The 18,495-nt window shown below is 52.7% G+C and overlaps 1 protein-coding gene across 5 annotated transcripts in view; it reads left to right on the top strand.

The window, feature by feature from the left end:
* The window catches only part of DIP2A (disco interacting protein 2 homolog A), a 116,169-nt gene extending 98,652 nt beyond the window's left edge, over positions 1-17,517 (top strand). For all 5 annotated transcript variants that reach the window (XM_047846891.1, XM_047846889.1, XM_047846887.1 and 2 more), the window contains 12 exons: positions 4,065-4,186; positions 4,317-4,428; positions 5,878-5,987; positions 6,465-6,595; positions 7,283-7,451; positions 8,009-8,179; positions 10,169-10,230; positions 10,906-10,963; positions 12,806-12,880; positions 14,080-14,254; positions 14,915-15,038; positions 15,552-17,517. In XM_047846891.1, coding sequence (XP_047702847.1) covers positions 4,065-4,186; positions 4,317-4,428; positions 5,878-5,987; positions 6,465-6,595; positions 7,283-7,451; positions 8,009-8,179; positions 10,169-10,230; positions 10,906-10,963; positions 12,806-12,880; positions 14,080-14,254; positions 14,915-15,038; positions 15,552-15,804 — 1,562 coding nt within the window. In that variant the 3' untranslated portion in view covers positions 15,805-17,517. The remainder of the gene's footprint in view (positions 1-4,064; positions 4,187-4,316; positions 4,429-5,877; positions 5,988-6,464; positions 6,596-7,282; positions 7,452-8,008; positions 8,180-10,168; positions 10,231-10,905; positions 10,964-12,805; positions 12,881-14,079; positions 14,255-14,914; positions 15,039-15,551) is intronic.
* The last annotated feature ends 978 nt before the right edge of the window (positions 17,518-18,495 follow it).

Raw genomic sequence — 18,495 nt, 5'->3', positions numbered from 1 at the left:
GACACAGAACAAGATGGAGTTGGCCGGCGTAGGGCCGCCCTTTCAGCTCCAGGCTCTGAGCTGTCAGCACAGAGCCCGACTCGGGGCTCGAACTCAACAGACCGCGAGATCATGACCTGAACTGTAGTTGGCCACCCTACCGACTGAGCCACCCAGGTGCCCCTAAATATCTAAGTATCTATAGAGAGGCACTGCCTTCTGAGTTCATAGTGTTACATCCCATTCAAATCCAGGATCACAGGACTTTACCAAACCTCGCCTACCGCGTATCTCCTTTTTTCCATAACAAGACTCCTGCTTCTTCAGAACAGGGAGATGATAGAGTTCGGATATCCCATAATTACTCAGCTATGTAGCCCTGCATCACATGCAGTGCTCCCAGAATAACTGCACAAATACTGTAACCATCAAAATGAATTCTGAAAACAGTTTACAAGGTTTGCACCTGCTTTTCTGCCTTCCCCTGCCCCTTGTTGCTGCTTTGTGTCCGTGCTGTCAGGAGTGGCCGTTACAAATGCAGCCTCTCTTTTCTTACCCTCATTTTGATGAGGTTTTGGAGTGATGGTGAGGGGTGGGATCTGGAGCCAAAGGCCAAGAAAAAATTTTTGAGAAGTCTTTGGTGCAAAAAGGTGATTTTATTAAAGCACGGGGACGGGGCCCGGGGGCAGGAAGAGCGCACCGGGCTTGTGAGGAGTGACCGGTTACATACTATGGAGTTGGTAGAGTCGAAAGGGCGCCCTCCAGAGGGACTTTGATGTGCTAATGAGGACTCCTAAGATACCTGAGGCCTCCATGTTGTCAAGCTAAGGAGGTTTTACTCTAGTAAGACATTAACATTAGGACAGCAAGGGCTTCCTGGAGAAACTATACTCTGTATTTGCCACAAGTGTTTGTCAATGGGCTGCAGGTTATGTGGAAATTTAATGTTACTTGCCATTTCCTTCTTGCCTTTGTTCCCCACATCGCTGTGGAGGGGTGATGCTGGGGCTCCAGGTTTCTGGAGATTAGGCTGTTGATAAGATTGCCTTTTTCTTGTAATTTGCGAAGATATTTGTAAACTGTTGGAGACTCCTGTCCTGCATGACTGGGATCTCTATCAGCTAACCATTGGTTTTCCCCTTTCCTTTGCCCTTGGGCAGCCAGGAGAGCTGAGGAATGTCATACCTATCTTAGCTGGGGGTGGTCTGGGGGGTCCGCCTGCCTTATGCTCCCTCATCCCTGGGATGGGGTTGGGTGGCAGCCTGGTCTCTCCTGGCACAGGGATGTGCTAACTTGAATGCTCCTAAACCCACGGGCCTCAAAGTCTGTCTCTGCTTTTCATTCTCTGGAGTGTAGGGTGCTTTTCCCCAGGGCGACTGCAGTCCCCACTCTTGAACTACCCTGGCTTCCAGGTCAATGCCAGACATCGTACAGCATGTCAGTGTAAGGCAAGCTGGTGCTCTCCCCTGCCTGAGCTGTCTACACCACGCCCTCTACTGTGGTAGGGCCACGCCCCCGGGGTCAGGTGGGAGCTGCAAAGCTTGAGGAGTGCTCACACAGGAAAGGCTGGGGCTAAAGTAACTGCAGAACACCTTAAAACTTTCTTTTTTTTTTTTTTTTTCTTTAGTTTATTTATTTTAGAGAGGGAGAGAGAATCCCAAGCAGGCTCTGCTGTATCAGCACAGCTTGAACTCACAAACTGTGAGATCATGACCTGAGCCTAAATCAAGAGTCAGTCATTTAACCAACCGAGCCACCCAGGCTTCCCCATAAGCTGTTTTTAACAACAAAAAAGAAAATGCATGCTGAAGGTCTAAATTTACATTTTGTTTTTTTGATTAAAAAAATTTTTTTAATGTTTATTTATCTTTGAGAGACAGAGCGAGAGAGACAGATCACAAGTGGGGGAGCGGGGGCAGGGGTGGAGGCAGAGAGAGGGAGACACAGAATCCAAAGCAGGCTCCCCAGCTCTGAGCTGTCAGCACAGAGCCCTATGCAGGGCTCGAACCCATGAGCTGTGAGATCCGTGACCTGAGCTGATGCTTAAGACTGAGGCACCCAGGCACCCGTAAATTTACATTTTATGAACTTAACCGGCTGGAGGGCTAAGCTGTGGTCCCTGCTGGAAGGCCCAGAACCTCCCTTGGGCACAGATATCTTGCAAATGCCACAGGCGCGTGTGTTGTGTATTTCTTGGGAGTGAAGGGGGAGTCCAAGACTTTCTTCCAATTTTCAAAGGGATGTGAGAGCCAAGGGATTAAGAACCCATGCTCTCTGGACACTGCAGAAGAATGGGTGCTGCTGGGACTGGATTCTCCCCACCTGTTCACCTGGTGATTCCAGGGATGGGAGGAAATATGTGCATAATGGGAACAGCATGAACTTTGTGAGCTCAAGGAAATGAGCTCCTGGTGATGTCTCTCTTGCGTGCTGGGTTTGAGGATATGCTTGTTCTGTGTCGGGCAGGGACCGTGCATGCAGGTGCCCTGGCCTGCTGTGTGCCAGCACCTGCTCTCCCTTCACTCAGTCCTCCTGGCTGCCCCACAGGCACAGAGCAGATGCATGGTCCTGTGGCGGAGGTACTGGGGGGCCAGCTGGACCTGGCTGGTGTGCTGAGCTGCCCTGGCCGCAGTGTCACATTATTAGTACTGATGGAGCACTGGGGACTTGTAATCCAGTGAAACCCACCAGCTGGGTGAAAGGTGGCATATTTATTTTGACTCTGGAATTGAAATAGCCTGAGGCTGACCAGTGGGGTCTGGTGTGCTCTGAGGGCTAGCATCTAGAGGGGCCTCCATGGTGGGGGGCGCAGGAAATGCATCTCAAGTTGGGCTGAGTTCAGGACGGAAATACAGCTTTTAAGCACGGTATAATTCCCCCTAAATTTTAAATATGAGGAATTTTAAACAGTTAGAAATTTGAAGGAACATTTTGGTGGTCACATGTTGTGATGTGCAGTTGAGAGCAGGATGGGGTGCCCTGGCCCGGGACACATGTACAGTGAGGAGGTGCAGCGTTGGTGTCCCCAGTTTCTCCAGAGACGCCTGCCTGCGTTCCCCACCTTCTCCTCCTGGAGGGGGTGGACCCCCTGCCTCATCCTCCTCATCACCTTCTGCTGGCAGAGGTGGACCCCTCCCCCTCCCATGCCCCCTCCTTTTCCAAGCTAGGCAGCCCCTCAGAAAGGTTCCTTACTGCTCTTGCGCACCTACCTTGTGCTTGGCCCCTGCACACAGGAATGGCAGGCATGGTGCTGCTCTCCGGGCCTAGGCCTCCTGCCCTCAGTGACCTTCTCTGTGCCATGCACACCCCCATCCCCTCCCCAGCCTTTCAGGATAGTTCTCTGTACATCCCTAACAGCACTGAGTTCAAGAAATACTGATAGCTGGCAGGCTGGGTCTGGGGACCCCAAGGGGGTCATGCAGGACCAGCCAAGAGGTTCCCTGGCTGTGCACAGGATAGAAATCCAACGCAGAACGGCAGGAGGTGAAAGGAGAATTTATTGAGGATGTAGAGAGAATGCAGGTACATACAGTGTCTGGGAAACTCAGAAAGGAAAGGAGAGTCCCATCTTTTTCGGGATCTGGGGATCTTACTGAGGATGGTGGTCCAGTGCATGAGTCCTCTCAGGCATCCAGGAGCTGATTAGAACAAAGACGAGAGCCCGGGTGTTACCCCCTTGGAGCCAGGGGGCCTAGGTGTCCACTTGTCTTGTGCCCTGGTCTGGAATATGCATATGATGGCTTCCTCTGGTCATCCTCACCTGGTCCTTCCTTGGGTGTGATCTGTTCTGGAGAAATACACCAACTCCTTGTCCGCACAAGGAAGACACACACTGTTTGCATTCTGAGGCATGTGTAAAGGGATGCAGATCCTAGCAAGAATAGAATCAGGAAAAGGAGCAAAAAGATTTTTATGGAGTCCTTTATTGAGACAGTTTCCCTGTCTCAATATCATATTAGTTTGGAGAAGTTGTGTTTGATCCACGTAGCACGTGACAGGCACCCTGCTTTATCATTCCGTGGTACTAGGCGCTGTGAGCCACACTCCGCCCTGCACTGACCCCCTCTCACCATGTGTCTTCCCAGGGGTGGACCTCATTGCCGCCTTCTATGGCTGCCTGTACTGCGGCTGTGTGCCTGTCACCGTGCGGCCTCCACACCCCCAGAACCTGGCCACCACGCTTCCCACCGTCAAGATGATCGTAGAGGTACCTGTGCGCGGTGGACAGCCAGGCAGGCCCGATGGGAGGGCCCTTGTTCCGGTAGACCAGAGGTCTCATGTGTCATCTCTCCCAGGCCCTGCGTCTCACTCACGCCTTCAACCCCTGTGCCCTGCAGGTCAGCAAGTCTGCTTGCGTCCTCACTACACAGGCCATCATGCGGCTGCTCAAGTCCAAAGATGCAGCGGCTGCCGTGGACGTCAGGACCTGGCCGACCATTCTAGATACAGGTACCTGTCCTCAGCACCGTTGGTTGTGTGCTGGCCCTGCCAGGACACACCACCTTTCCTTTCTTTGTTGTAGGAGTTGCATCATTGCCACCAAAAAGTAAGAGTTAGGTAAGGGCAGCTGAAGTCAGTGGTGAGGAGGCTGCTAAAAGGGCCCTTGCCACTGGGTTGCTGGCAGCCTGCCTCCTGGTTTCACTAATGGTGGGGCCTCTGAACCAGAGCAAAGATCCTTGCATGAAGCCTGTGTGCCTGTGGACCACCCCTCCTCTCACTGCCTCTCATGCCTGTACAGCAGTCGGTGGTTGTGGGGACACATGTCCCACAGCACACATACATCTACCCTTTGTCCCCATCATTGGGGAGTGCTGCTGTGCCCCATGAATTGCTTGTGGGCTGACCAGGAAGGCTGTAAACCCCTGGACCACTGTGCCTTGGACCCTGAGGTCACCCTCCCCATGGAGACACCCCAAGCTAGTAGCACCCACAAGCTTTGTTAGTGACTTGAGGTGCTGGCCGTGGAGTAGGCAGGAGTCCCTCCTTCCCCATCGCACCTGGCAGGCATCTGTCTGTCTGTGCTCTCCAGGGGAAGAGGTCAGGGACTATGTTGTCTGTGGCAACCTGCCCAGTACCTGTCTATAGGCACAGGGAGCTGGCTGGTCCAGGGGCCCCAGGGCGGGTTTAGGAGCAGACTGGCTCCAGAGAGTCACATTGCTTCACCAGCTTGCTACGAGGTGGGTGGGCCCCAGCCCTTGCCTCACTTGTGTCTGCCTCACGGTCTCATAGGAGCCGCGAAGCGCGGCAGTCCCGAGGGCCTGTCCCTAGTGCTGTCTCTGTGGTCAGAGTTCTTGTTAACACTGGCTCTGCCCCAGGCTCTGTGACCTCCAGTAGGTCCCTGCACCTCTGAACTCTCCTGCTGCTAAATGAAGCGGCTTCCTGTACGGCTCTCATGACTTGTCTTCCCTCTGTGTCCACTTCACCCACTGTCACCACACATTCAAAGCCGTCATGGTGGGTCTGCTCCACATGACATTTCCTTGAAGGTTAAAATGAACTTCTGGGGCGCCTGAGTGGCTCAGTCATTTGGGCGACCGACTTCAGCTCAGGTCATGATCTCACGGTCTGTGGGTCGGAGCCCTGCGTTGGGCTCTGTGCTGACATCTCAGAGCCTGGAGCCTGCTTCGGACTCTGTGTCTCCCTCTCTCTCTGGCCCTCCCCTGCTTCCTCTCTCTCTCTCTCTCTCTCTCTCTCTCTCTCTCTCTCTCTCAAATAATAAACATTAAAAAAAATTTTTTTACATGCACTTCCCCATGTACCCATGTGGCCTGCTGCCTTGAGGCCTCCCTCTGTTCTGCACTCACTCTCCCCCAGACTCCCCAGGTATGAATCCTGTTTCCTTCCTCCCTATGAGAGCCTGAAGTAGCATTAACATTACTGGTGTCTCTGGTTCAACAGATGACATACCAAAAAAGAAGGTGGCTAGCATTTTCAGGCCACCGTCCCCAGACCTGCTCGCATACTTGGATTTCAGCGTGTCGACTACAGGGATATTAGCAGGTGTGAAGGTGAGCCCTGTGATCATAGCTCTTACTTGCTTCAGCCTTTGATGGGGTGGGCGGAGAGGATGGTGGGTGTGGGTTTATGCAGGCCCTCACTCTTATCCACAGCTTGAAGCAACAATACTGTTCCTTGAAGTCTGTGTTAACTACCAGTAACCCCCCAAAATTAGGTTAGCCTGAGAATAGTGCATATTTTGATGTTCTGTGGTAACATCTAAACTCAGATTTACGACTATCTTTGGGAGCAGGTGGCTTTGATGAGTCTGTCTCCTTACCAGGAGCCAAGAGCTCCATTCAATTTTTTTATTATTCTGAAATCTCATTTAGAAGATTTTTAGTGTACATTTTCCTGTGTATTATTTGGTTTGTATGCAGATTTGAGCAGCCGCCCTTTAAGGAAATAAACGTGCCTGGCAGCTGTGGTTGGCGGACACTGTTCTCTCTCCCCTCACGTCACTGACCAGATCTTTCATTGTACTTCAGATGTCGCATGCAGCCACAAGTGCCTTGTGCCGCTCCATAAAGCTACAGTGTGAGCTGTACCCCTCGAGGCAGATCGCCATCTGTCTTGACCCCTACTGCGGCCTTGGCTTCGCCCTGTGGTGTCTGTGCAGGTGAGTGTGCAGGTGGTGTGCAGATGAGTGTGCGGGTGAGAGTGCAGGTAGTGTCTCTGCAGGTGGTGTGCAGGTGAGTGTGCAGGTGCCATGCCCACCTGCAAGGCTGGAATTGCTGCTGTAAGTCTTTGGAGCTTTAGTGCTCATTTTTGATACTCACGAGCCTAAGATACACATATGAGTAGGTTTGTTTGGGGGCGAAAAGGATTGGAGGCTGGGTCTGAAATTGAGTAAAAGAGTAAAAATATATTTTTCATTAAATATAAACAGTAATCATTACTAGTAATAGGGAAGAGACTACTTAATTTCATCAGATACTAGGAAGTAGTGACAAATCTTTGGAAGAAGAAAGCCAGGGACTCCAGCTGGCAGACCCTGACCCAAACTGTGATCCTGGATCCTTCTGAGGTGCTTGGAGGGAGACTAAACCCCTGGATATCACCCCTGCTCCTGCCCCCACCGCCCCAGTACTTTCTATCGAAACTCCCACTTGACATTAGGGCACAATTGCGTCCTGTTCTGGCTAGAAAAGAAGTGTCCTCAGAGAAGGAGGAGAGAGGTGGGCACCCCAGGCCCTTCTGGCGCAGGTGGACAGGGCATCCCTGAGGCTCATAGGCTGAGGACTAATACAGAGCCGAGGCCGCAGCTGTCCTGCTGTCCTGACCCTCCCTGTGCTCTCTCTCACAGCGTCTATTCCGGACACCAGTCAGTCCTGGTGCCCCCGCTGGAGCTGGAGAGCAACGTGTCCCTGTGGCTGTCAGCCGTCAGCCAGTACAAGGCCCGCGTCACCTTCTGCTCCTACTCCGTGATGGAAATGTGCACCAAGGGCCTGGGCGCGCAGACCGGTGTCCTCAGGGTGAGCGCACCCCTCTGTCTGCCACTGAGGCCTGCCCTGCACCCTGCTTTCCTTCATCTCAAAGTGCCCAAACCAGGGGCTCCTGCGTTGGTTCTAAACTGGGCCCCTGGGAACGTTTAAAAAAAAAAAAACCTCCCAAGATCTGTTCAAGCCATTTATGGAAACAGAGAAAACCCTTTCCAGGAGTTGAGCCACACTGGCTTCATGGGCCCTCTTCCCTACACCTCTAGAGGTCACTCCCTTTATCGGCACAGCCCACACAGCAAAGGAGAGTGTGAGACCCAGGCAGGGGTGCCGGGGCCAGAGTGCAGAGGTACCGGGGAAGGGGGGGCAGGTCCTATACTAGCTCTGAGCAGCGCACCTCAGGGTCCCCTGAGGCCTGGGGTGGAGCCAGAGCTGTGTGCAGGGGCGGGAGCCACCTGGATGCCAGGAGTGGGGGGCGGGGCACCCTCCAGTGCATCCAAACTTAGGACCCTGAGGAACCAGGACCAGCTGGGGAGGTGGGATCTGCATCTCCACTGGGACTAGCCTCCCTGCCCTGCCCGCCCTGCCTGCAGACGAAGGGGGTGAACCTGTCCTGTGTGCGCACCTGCATGGTGGTAGCTGAGGAGCGGCCCAGGATCGCGCTCACACAGTCCTTCTCCAAGCTGTTCAAGGACCTGGGGCTGCCAGCGCGCGCCGTGAGCACCACGTTCGGGTGTAGGGTCAACGTGGCCATCTGCCTCCAGGTAAGGCCTGCACCGGCCTCCTGCAGTCCTCGTCCTCCCTGCGTGCGCTGTCCTCCCTGCTTGCCCTCTGAGCCCTTGGTGTTTTCACTTACACAGAACCGGTCAGCTTTGTGAGCCAGGAGGTTGTTATTTAAAAGATGTTCTAGTCTTGTTGATGAACAAAGGCTTACTTGGAAATAACACAAGTTGTTCTTGAACAGTGACTATTAACTTACCCGGAAAAATCTCAAAGGATACAATATGTAGCTAATTTTTTAAAGCAAGATAAACTTGTAAAGACAGTTAGCAATTTTAAATTGAAACATTAATTAATGTGGTGATTTGTATTGCCCTAAATTAGTTTTTGAAACATTAAGGTATTTTACTTATTAAAAGGAAACACAAAGTTTCAGAAATTGAATAGCTCACTGGTAGTGCTGTTTACTGCTTCTTCAGATGACTGGCTGTTTTCCAGATTTGGTGCTAGTATCTCCATTTCACTTCTTTCTAAAAACATACTGAACGCCTTACTCCACGAAGCGGTTCCGGAACTACAGGGCAGAAGAGGCATCACTGGAGCCAGAGCGGGCCCAGATCCCGGGCTGTTGCCAGGCTTCCGGGGCCTTTGCTCAGCCCTGGTCCTCGGCCCGTGGCGCACCTGCCGGGCACAGGGCAGGTCTTACATGCAGAGACTGTCCTCCTGTTCTCCTGGCATTGCTGCTGATGTCCTCTCAACCTTGAAGACTGCTATCCTCTCCAAGCCACAGACCCTTGCTATGTGGCAGGAGGAGGTGGGCTAGGGTCCCCTCCTAATAGCCCTCTCTAGTGTAGAAAGTATGGCTGAGCATCGGTCAGGCTGTTGATGCACAGTTAGCGGCTCTAAGTGAAGACCTTAGTCTCTACTCAGCATTTACTCGATATTGGAAGGTATCTATTCTATTGTCGGCGCGTGGGATGCCACGTATGATTGCGAAAATCTTAATGGATTGTTCATGTTTGCGCTTTGAGATGCAGTGACGTATTTTGCTTTCTCTTACTGTGTGTTTCTCACGTGGCCTGTTGCTTTCTGTTTGTGTTTCCTGTGGCTGTCTCCTCCCTGTCTCGCTCTGCTGGCCTTCTTTGCCTCTGTCAGCCCAACAGGCTGGGAAAGCTGGCTGAGCAGGTACGACCTTGACCTCAACCTCAAGGCACCTCTGTGCTTCCCCCATGAGTTCATGTGACCTTCTTGTGAATTCCAGACAAATACATGTTTCTTTTGCTGTCTGACTTTGCTCACAGTGGATGTTATTGGCATGTTATATAAAAGCTCCCTTGAAGCCAAATATAAGAGCAAAGCTATTTTCAAAAGAATTTAACAGTCCTAGCGTTACCTCTGGAGGAAGGGCAGTGTTTGGTCTCAAACAATCATTGTTGTTTTAATTCCAGGGCAGACATAGGTTACACTGTCTGGCATCTTTAGACAGTGATGTTGACCAGAGTGTCCATTTAATTCGATGTTTCTTATCGATTAAATGGAACATATAACATCCTCGGCAGGACCAGTGCCCAAGTGTCTGATGAGAGGAGAGCAGGGAGACGTCCTTCAGGCCGATCCCTGGGAGAGCCTCTGCCATGCTCAGCCCTCAGGAGAACCCGGTTGGCTGGTGAGAGGCCAGGCCCAATCTGACGGCTGGTGAAAATGCCTTCCAAAACCTACGGTGGTGTTTTCACCAAGCACAGAGTATAGGGACCAGCAGGAACAGACAAGCGTTAGAGCGGACATGTAAAACTGCAGGATTTGAGATTTCCAGTCAGTGTTATTGGACAAGTCTCTGAGTGTTGTCAAGCCACATAGATGTTTGGACAGAAGCCATCCATGCCCCTGGGCATGCTCAGTGCCCTGAGCAGAGCAGCTGCCTTCCTGGGCGTCCCCTGAGGACCCAGGAAGAGCTGTCACACGGCTTGTGCCCGTGTAGATGGGGACACACTCCTGAAAATGAGATGAAGGTCCTCTGCTGCTCTCCTTTCCAGGGCACGGCCGGCCCGGACCCCACCACCGTCTACGTGGACATGAGGGCGCTGCGCCATGACAGGTGAGGGCCCGCCACGCCCACAGGTGAGGTTCTGCAGGCTGGGTCTGCCCTGACTGGACCTCCCAGCACCCCGGCGTTGGCAGCTGGCTGGCTGAGTCCCCTGGGGGAGCCTGGGCTTCCTTCTTGTTCCCTTGTGTCAGCACAGCTCAGGCAGCATCCCTGTATCTGTTGTTCCCATGACCAGGAGGGATGATGTCAGGTACAAACACTTGGCATGTGTCTTCTCGTGGGATAGAAAACAGGCAAACCAGCCAAGGCAAGGATGTTTTCCACATGATACCGTTTTAAGACAGGACTTAGTTTTTACATCAGTAAATGTGTGCTGGGGGCCACGGTATGTACCTGTGAGTCTGGGTCCCTCCCAGCTCTGAAGCTTGATCCTGGCTCTGGATCCTCAAACGTGGCCATGCTGCAGCTTGAGGTAAACAGTGGTGAAGCCTCCTGGGGTGGGGCCAGCCGGTCCAGGGAGGGCCCCGAGAACCCTAGAGCAAGCCCCTACCCTGAGCGGTGGCATGTAAGCCAGGCAGCTGGGGCTGGTGCATGTGGAGCTGGTAGTCGCTGCTCCAAGGTCACAGCAAGGTCGTGAGCAAAAGCCTGGAGGTGTGGTGTTGTCCACTGACTGACCGTTACAGTGATAATCAGTTTCTGATTACCTTTTCCCTTGTTAATTTTTAGGGTACGTTTGGTAGAACGGGGTTCTCCGCACAGTCTGCCATTGACGGAGTCTGGAAAGGTAGTGGAAGCTGGGACTTACACCCAGGTCCTTTCTTATGTTAGCCCCTGGTGGGTGCTGAGGGCTAAAAATGTCCTAACGGGGGCACCTGGGTGGCTCAGTCGGTAGAGCGTCCGACTTCAGCTCAGGTCGTGATCTCACGGCCTGTGAGTTCAAGCCCTGCGTCGGGCTCTGTGCTGACAGCTCAGAGCCTGGAGCCTGCTTTGGATTCTGTGTCTCCCTCTCTCTCTGACCCTCCCCTGTTCATGCTCTGTCTCTCTCTGTCTCAAAAATAAACATTAAAAAATAATAATAAAGAATAAAAATACAAATGTCCTAATGGACACAGGTCAACTGTGGTTGGGACTGGGCTGATGCAGAGGGCTCCTCTCCTCCCCACTAGCACACACAAGGACACCTCTGAGCTAATTCCTAGAACGGGAGGGCTTCAGGTACAGAAGCCCAGAAGGATCTCCCACTGTGGGGCTTGAGGCCATGGGCCTCTTGGCTCGGGGCCCGATGCCTTCACGGGTATCTGGAGGGCAGGCGTCCTCAGAACCAGGGAATGTTTGAGGAAAGAAGAGTACCCACACGGCCCTACCAGGCAGTGATGAAGATGGGGATATGGCCTGGGTGCTGTGACTAAGCTGCTGGGCACCAGGAGACAGCAGGTTCGAGGGCGGGGCTGTGTCCCCAGTGTGGCCAGGAACAGACAGCCCCCAATCATAGGGCTTCCCACGGCTCTTGCCGCACATCGTGGTAGGGTCGAGAGCACAGGTAGCGACCTGTCCCAGACCTACACAGTCCCAGAGGCGAGACGTGGAGGCCAGCATAGCTCACGCAGCCTGGAGGGGCTGCCCCAGCTCTGCTCACACACCCTGGTGGTCACAGCTGCCTCTAGGGAGGCAGGGAAGTACCCAGAGAGGGACAGGGCAGTGGGGCAGCAACAGGACCAGCCCGTGGGTCTATGGAGGGGTGGGTGTGGAGGGTGAATGGTCAGACTCCTGAGGAGGGACAGCCGCAGTGACGTGGGGCAGAAGTCTCAGCTGTTGCAAAGGTCCTGGAGTGGGAGTGGGAGCTGCAGAGGAGCCAGTGTGGCTGAAGCTTCGGGGGGAGGTGGGAGGGTGACCGTGGGCAACAGGGCCTGCATCCACACCTTCCCGTGACCCTTTGACCCTTCCCACCTGCCTGGAGGTCCCCACTGACCTCTGTTTCATATGGGGAAGCCACCTGAGACAGAACAGGTATCTGGGTGGCCTGACAGGGGCCCAAGCTTGGGGTCCCCTGAGCTGAGGCACCTCCCCTGGAGTGTTCTCCAAGGCTCCTAGGGAAGAGCCGGTGCCCCCGTGTGCCTGAGCCAGCCGTGCCCTGTTAGCTAGCTTCCCGGTGCAGGACTGGGGCTCATGGGGCCGACAGAGCCCCTTGCAGGCAGGCGTGGTGTGTGGACGGCACCCCACATTCGTGTGCCCTACAAGGGGCAGGTCGTCTTCTTGTGTCCTTAATGAAAGACCTCAGGTACGGCAGATGCTTACGGAAACAAACCCTCCTCACCCCTCTTGAAATCCAAAATATGGTCGGTTCTTAGGAACTGGGATAATTTTGCTAAGATTCACTATTTATTTTATCTATTAAAGGGTCTCTTATGGGGGTGGCTGGGTGGCTCAGTCCATTATGTATCCAAGTCTTGATCTCAGCTCAGGTCTCGATCTCAGGGTCATGAGTTCAAGCCTGGTGTGCACTGGGGCATGTAGCCTACTTTAAAAAAAAAAAAAAGTCTCTTATTTCGATTAAAATTCAAAGTCAAGTTTAGGTTGGTTTCTAACCATCCCCATCATTAACATGTGCACGTCACTCTCCTTCCAGATCCTCCCTGGGGTAAAAGTCATTATCGCGCACACGGAGACCAAAGGGCCCCTTGGAGACTCACACCTGGGAGAGGTAAGGCAGGGGACCCGGAGCCCCCATGGCCTCAGCAGCTGTCCCTTCCCTTCTCCCCTATCCGTCCCAGAGTCGGGAATTCTCAGCAGAGGATTTTGGGTCCTGCAGGATGAAGCCCACCCCAGGGTTGCCCTCCAGCAAAGGGAAACCTCAAGTTCTGTAGGAACTGGGGGGCCTGAGAAGCTGCACAGAAACTGCACCTCCCCTAGAAAAGCAGTCCCTGAGGGAGGGTCCTTGACGCCCAGAGGGTGCAGGCTTTGCACGAATGCGTGGGAGTGGGTCTAGAGTAACGCGGGGCAGGGGGGACTGTCCCCCAGGAGCCTAGTAGAGGCCCGAGTTGGTCTGTTATGATGGGTTCCAGGCCTGCGGGCATGCCAGGAGGGCACAAGGACCCTTGTGGTCCCGGCGGATGGGGGTTCGGGGGTATTTACACAGGGCCTCCCGGGGGTCGCTTGGTGTCCCGATTGGAAGGTGTGCCTGTGCCAGGGCTGGGTGTGGTCAGCATGGGGCCTCCCTCAGCCGTCCCTCTTGCTGGCCAGCTGGACCCTGGCCTGTTAGGGTAACAGTCTGCCCCCAAGATAGTCACAAAGGGTCTGTGCCAGGTTGGGAAACCCACCTCTTGGCAGAAGGCCTGTTGGCTGCCTGCGTCTAGAGCCAGGCGCTCAGTCTGGGGAGCAGACTGTGGGTCCTGGATGGGCCCAGTGTGTAGGACTCCCTAGGGGACCCCACAACACTCTAGCACGGGTACTGCTAGCACGGGTGCGGCAGACAAGGGTGCGTGGATGCACGTGAACTTAGCATGTCTGCAGGGCGAGTGTAGTGGCCGTGCCCGCTCCGTCCTGTGATCCCTCAGCCCCTTCACCGGTCCCTCTGTGGATGTGGGACAAGCTCCCGACTCCTTCTCACTGTCAACAGTAGTTCAATGTGAGCAGCAGGGAGGCGCCTCTGTGAGCTCATCCGTGCCACAGAGTCCCACCGGTGGCTCCTAGGGCGAAGGAGGGGGCGCTTCGCTCCAAGGAGAGAAAAGCTGCTTGTCTGCTTTCTCTGTGCCTGCAGTTTTGCTCGAGCCAAAGACGAGAGACACTGAAACAACTCCCCCTCCCCCTGCCTTTGTTCACTCGGCCAGTGGCTGTCTCACGGCAGAACCTGTGCCCAGCATTTGTGATGTGCCAACATTCTTGTCCCCTGGGCCCCACCAGATCTGGGTGAGCAGCCCCCACAACGCCACCGGCTACTACACGGTCTATGGGGAGGAGGCGCTCCACGCTGACCACTTCAGTGCCCGGCTGAGTTTTGGAGACACACAGACCATTTGGGCAAGGACTGGCTACCTGGGTTTCCTTCGAAGAACAGAGCTCACTGACGCCAGTGGAGGTGAGGGTTACCTTTCACCCCCTGCACACGGGCCGCATGTGTGGTAGGGTCCGTCCACACCGCACGGGAGGCCTGCTGCTGTGGCCCGAGAGTCTGATGTTCATGCCTCAACAGCTCAGGGACTCCTGCTGACCCCTCACCCTGTGCTGTGAGCATGTATCTTCAGGTGCGGGGGTGAAGGACGTGGGGGTGCTCTGATAGCAGTTTTCTCTGAATATTACTGTTTTGCCACTGTGGGTGTCCCTCACTGGCCTTGGACCCTCGGCCTCTGCTGGTGGGGGTGTTAGTGATCAGGCCACCAGGCCCTCCCCTTGCATGACCCTGAAAGTTGCAGGGTCCCCTAGGCCACAGCAGGTTGACCAGATCGAGTCAGAACTTCTGGTGTCCCTACAGATGCTGCGTTGTTTCCAGACATGGTACAGATTATTTCTAAATATGTGTTCACATGTTGGCCTGACTTTCCTGAGGTGTTCCTGGCTGCAGAGGCGCCCTCGCGTGGGACCGAGGGGACGGCACCACCTCCAAGGAGGCCCAGTTGTCACCTGCTGTGTGGACAGCGGGCCCCTGTCCCACAGAGCGCGGCTCGGGGCTGCTGTGGATACGCGGAAGGTGCCGCCGTTCCCTGGGTGCCCTTCTGAGGTGTTTGCACCATGTTCACAGAGCGGCACGACGCGCTGTACGTGGTCGGATCTCTGGACGAGACGCTGGAGCTGAGAGGCATGCGCTACCACCCCATAGACATCGAGACGTCTGTGGTTCGAGCCCACAGGAGCATCGCCGAGTGGTGAGAGCCACGTCCCGCCCTGCCCGGTAGCCTCTGTCCCTGCAGCCTCTGTCCCTGCAGATGCTCTCCACGGGGGGTGTGCTGGCGGACACCTGCCTCTCCAGCAGCAGACCCCAAGCCTCTCTCAGCCTCTCTTTATCGTTTCCTGACCACTTGTAAAGCAAGAGTCTGGCCCCCAAAACATGAGGTGTCTACAGTTATCCTGAAGTGTTTCTGTTTTTAATGTGAATTTTTAAATTTAAGTGGTCATGACTCACGATGACTTCACTTTGAAGGGAGCTTGAACTGGGACACATACAGCTTTCAACATCAAATAATACTATTGGTTCTTATGAAGGACTTCAATTAGAATAAAGATTCCCATAAAACACATTTAGCCCAACTTCAAATTATGTTGGGCAGTAGTGCAGGCCAACTACTCTGTACTTGCACCATTTCCCACTTGTCCATTTGCTCCCAGAAGCCTGTGCCCGTCCCATGCATGACGCCGTCTACCCCTCCCTGTCCCTGCAGTGCCGTGTTCACCTGGACCAACCTGCTGGTGGTGGTGGTGGAGCTGGATGGGCTGGAGCAGGATGCGCTGGACCTGGTGGCCCTGGTGACAAACGTCGTGCTGGAGGAGCATCACCTGGTCGTGGGTGTGGTGGTCATTGTGGACCCAGGTGTGATCCCCATCAACTCTCGGGGCGAGAAGCAGCGCATGCACCTGCGTGATGGCTTCCTGGCTGACCAGCTGGACCCCATCTATGTCGCCTACAATATGTGAGTGCCGCCTGTCGACCCCACGTTCCTGAGACAGGTGTGGTCCCCGGCCTCCTGGTGGGAGCCGGTCAGAGGTGTTGGGGCTTGTGAAGACACCACACTGTCTGCAGCCGCCAGAAAAGACTCCAGTCTTCATGGAATGCTGTGCCCTCTGCTTTTACGGACCCATCCCAAGGATCCCCAAATCTCATTTCAGGAGCCACTTCCTGACTATTTGAAGAAATGTTTTCATCTTCGAGGACCTTTGTCAGTCAGAATTTGAACAGGTGGGCGCCCGCGAGGGGGCCTGGAGTGGCTGCGGAAAGGGATCACGAGCGCTCTGCTGTGCTGCGAGTTTGCACTTGTTTTAGGCTAAAAATATCATTCTTGATTTTAAAAATTCACTTATTTATTCTCACTTCAAATGACAACTTCATGTATAGAATTCCTGCCAGAAAGAACTTGAGGCCCCTGGGGAGGAGCAGAGTGATGGCGGGAGGCAGTCCTGGCCTGCCCTCCCCACTCTCAGACCCGAGGCCCCGCTGTGGCCACACGGCACTGCCTCTGCTGGTTTCATTATTGAAACAGGTGTGCCCAGTCGTCTGCATTTGTTGTCACGAATACTCAGTAAGTGCCATTTGGGGCTGTCAGCTTAGATGCGTTGTTTGGGGAAGATTAACCAGCATTTAGTCTTAAACGACTGTCCCAGCTTTGTGACTTCATGCTGTGCCGTTACAGTACCTGTTGTGGTAACTCCACAATATGAATTCTCCTCGGTACATGGAATTGTGTTGAATTGTTACTTTTATTACAGTTCAACAGACTTGGAAGCGTTGGCGGCAGCGTCTGAGGCTTTCAGGTCGTTCGTGCTATTTGCCGAGCGCCCTGCATGCAGTCTGGGGGCTGCGGAGAGACCCCTGCCCGCCTGGCGTCCGCAGTTTCGATTGTGTGCCTATAAAACTTGGCCAAACCATATTCAGTTATTTTATTCAAACTTGATGAAACTGATGTAATATAGTAAACCTAAATCAAAGAAGAGAATGTAAAATCCTTTAGATACTTTTAAGAATTTGAAGCAAAGCTCAAACCTTAAGACAGATTATTTTTATATAGCTATTAAAGAGTGTGTTATGAAGTTGTGGGGTTTGGGGGGGACTGAGGGTGGGAAAGTTTATGAATTATGCATGCTTCCTAGGAACAACCAGGCTTTTCAGGAATTAGCCTGGAACAGTGCCTAACAAAGCTATTATTAATTCTCTACCATTTTAAATTCACCACCAAATGGGTCTGGCTAAGTGGGCGGACTCTCACATCCTACTCATATTTGGCTACGAATAGCACGTGCATAGTAGTTCTGTTGCCTGTGGTGTTGAGCTGCGGCTAGTATGTCACAGCATACTGGAATTCTAATAACTCTGTTGTAATTATGTACAGAATCTGTGTAACTTATTGTCTGACATACAGAGGTTCTAGCGGCGGACTAATGGACATTCCTTAGAACGGGATGGCCAACGGGGAAAAACTACCTAACCCTAATCTTAATGTTGTAGTTTTATAGCAAACAAATACTGTAAAATTTTTGTATTGAAAGGTCAGTGGCAGTAAGACAAGGTGTCTTGTAAATTCAGATTTTAAGAAGCGCATTAAAATGTTTTAAAAGTACTCTCTGGGAATTCTGTATATCACACTAAAATTTTTTTATATCATTATGTTAATAAAAGGTATTGACTATTTGTAATTCTGCACTTTGAAATGTGTGAAAATGTTTTTTAAATTACCCCATATAGGATGTATTTTATCATGCTTTTTTTTTTCTGAATTATAAAAGCATTTATGCCGATAGCATAAAATCTACAAAGCACATTCACATGTAAAGAAGAAAATTAAGATCTCCTATCATCCTACCTCTGATTAATCGCAGCATTAGTGTTTAACAAAAATCCTTTCAGGGCTTAATTTTTTCTTTTTAAAGATTTTTACAAAATTAGGATCATATGCTTTTATATTAGTTTTTGTACTTAATAAATTACAGACTTTTTAATCTATGATATATATCTTCTACATGTTTTAACAACTGTGTCTTACGGGTGTGCTGTGACTGAAGGTCGTTTTCCTCTCGCTGTCCACACCAGCACTGAACACTACACCTCAGCAGTGCCGAGTCCTCACACGTCCGCGGCGACTCGGGCGCAGGTCCTTCAGGCAGAGTGGACAGGTCAGAGGTCATGCCCTGTGAGAAGCGTTGGGTGCCTTCTGCCCTCCAGAAGGGTAGAAGGGCCTCTTCCAGCAGCCTGACAGATTAAAATAAGTCCTTGCCAAATTACGGTCAAGTAACTGTCATGTGTAGTCACGTTAAAGATGTTTTCATGTGTCGTTTTTGTTTCTCATCTGTATTCGGATCCAGCAATTCTTACTGCACTCAAAGGTTTTTTGGTGGATTTGTAGGAACCATTTTACATTAAGAATCATCACATCTCAGGGCGCTTGGGAGGCTGTCAGTTAAGCAGCCAACTTTGGCTCAGGTCATGATCTCGCGGTTTGTGAGTTCGGGCCCCGCGTCGGGCTCTGCGCTGACAGCTCGGAGCCTGGAGCCTGCTTCCAATTCTGTGTCTCCCTCTCTCTCTCTGCCCCTCCCTTGCTTACTGTCTCTCTCTCTCTCTCTCTCTGTCTCTCTCTCAAAAATAAATAAACATTAAAAAAAATTTTAAGAATTATC

This window comes from Prionailurus viverrinus, unplaced genomic scaffold (genome assembly GCF_022837055.1).
Source record: "Prionailurus viverrinus isolate Anna unplaced genomic scaffold, UM_Priviv_1.0 scaffold_42, whole genome shotgun sequence".
Classification (NCBI taxonomy): Eukaryota; Metazoa; Chordata; class Mammalia; order Carnivora; family Felidae; genus Prionailurus; species Prionailurus viverrinus.
The sequence above is the reverse complement of the archived record's forward strand: the minus strand, read 5'-3'. Positions and strand labels throughout refer to the sequence as shown.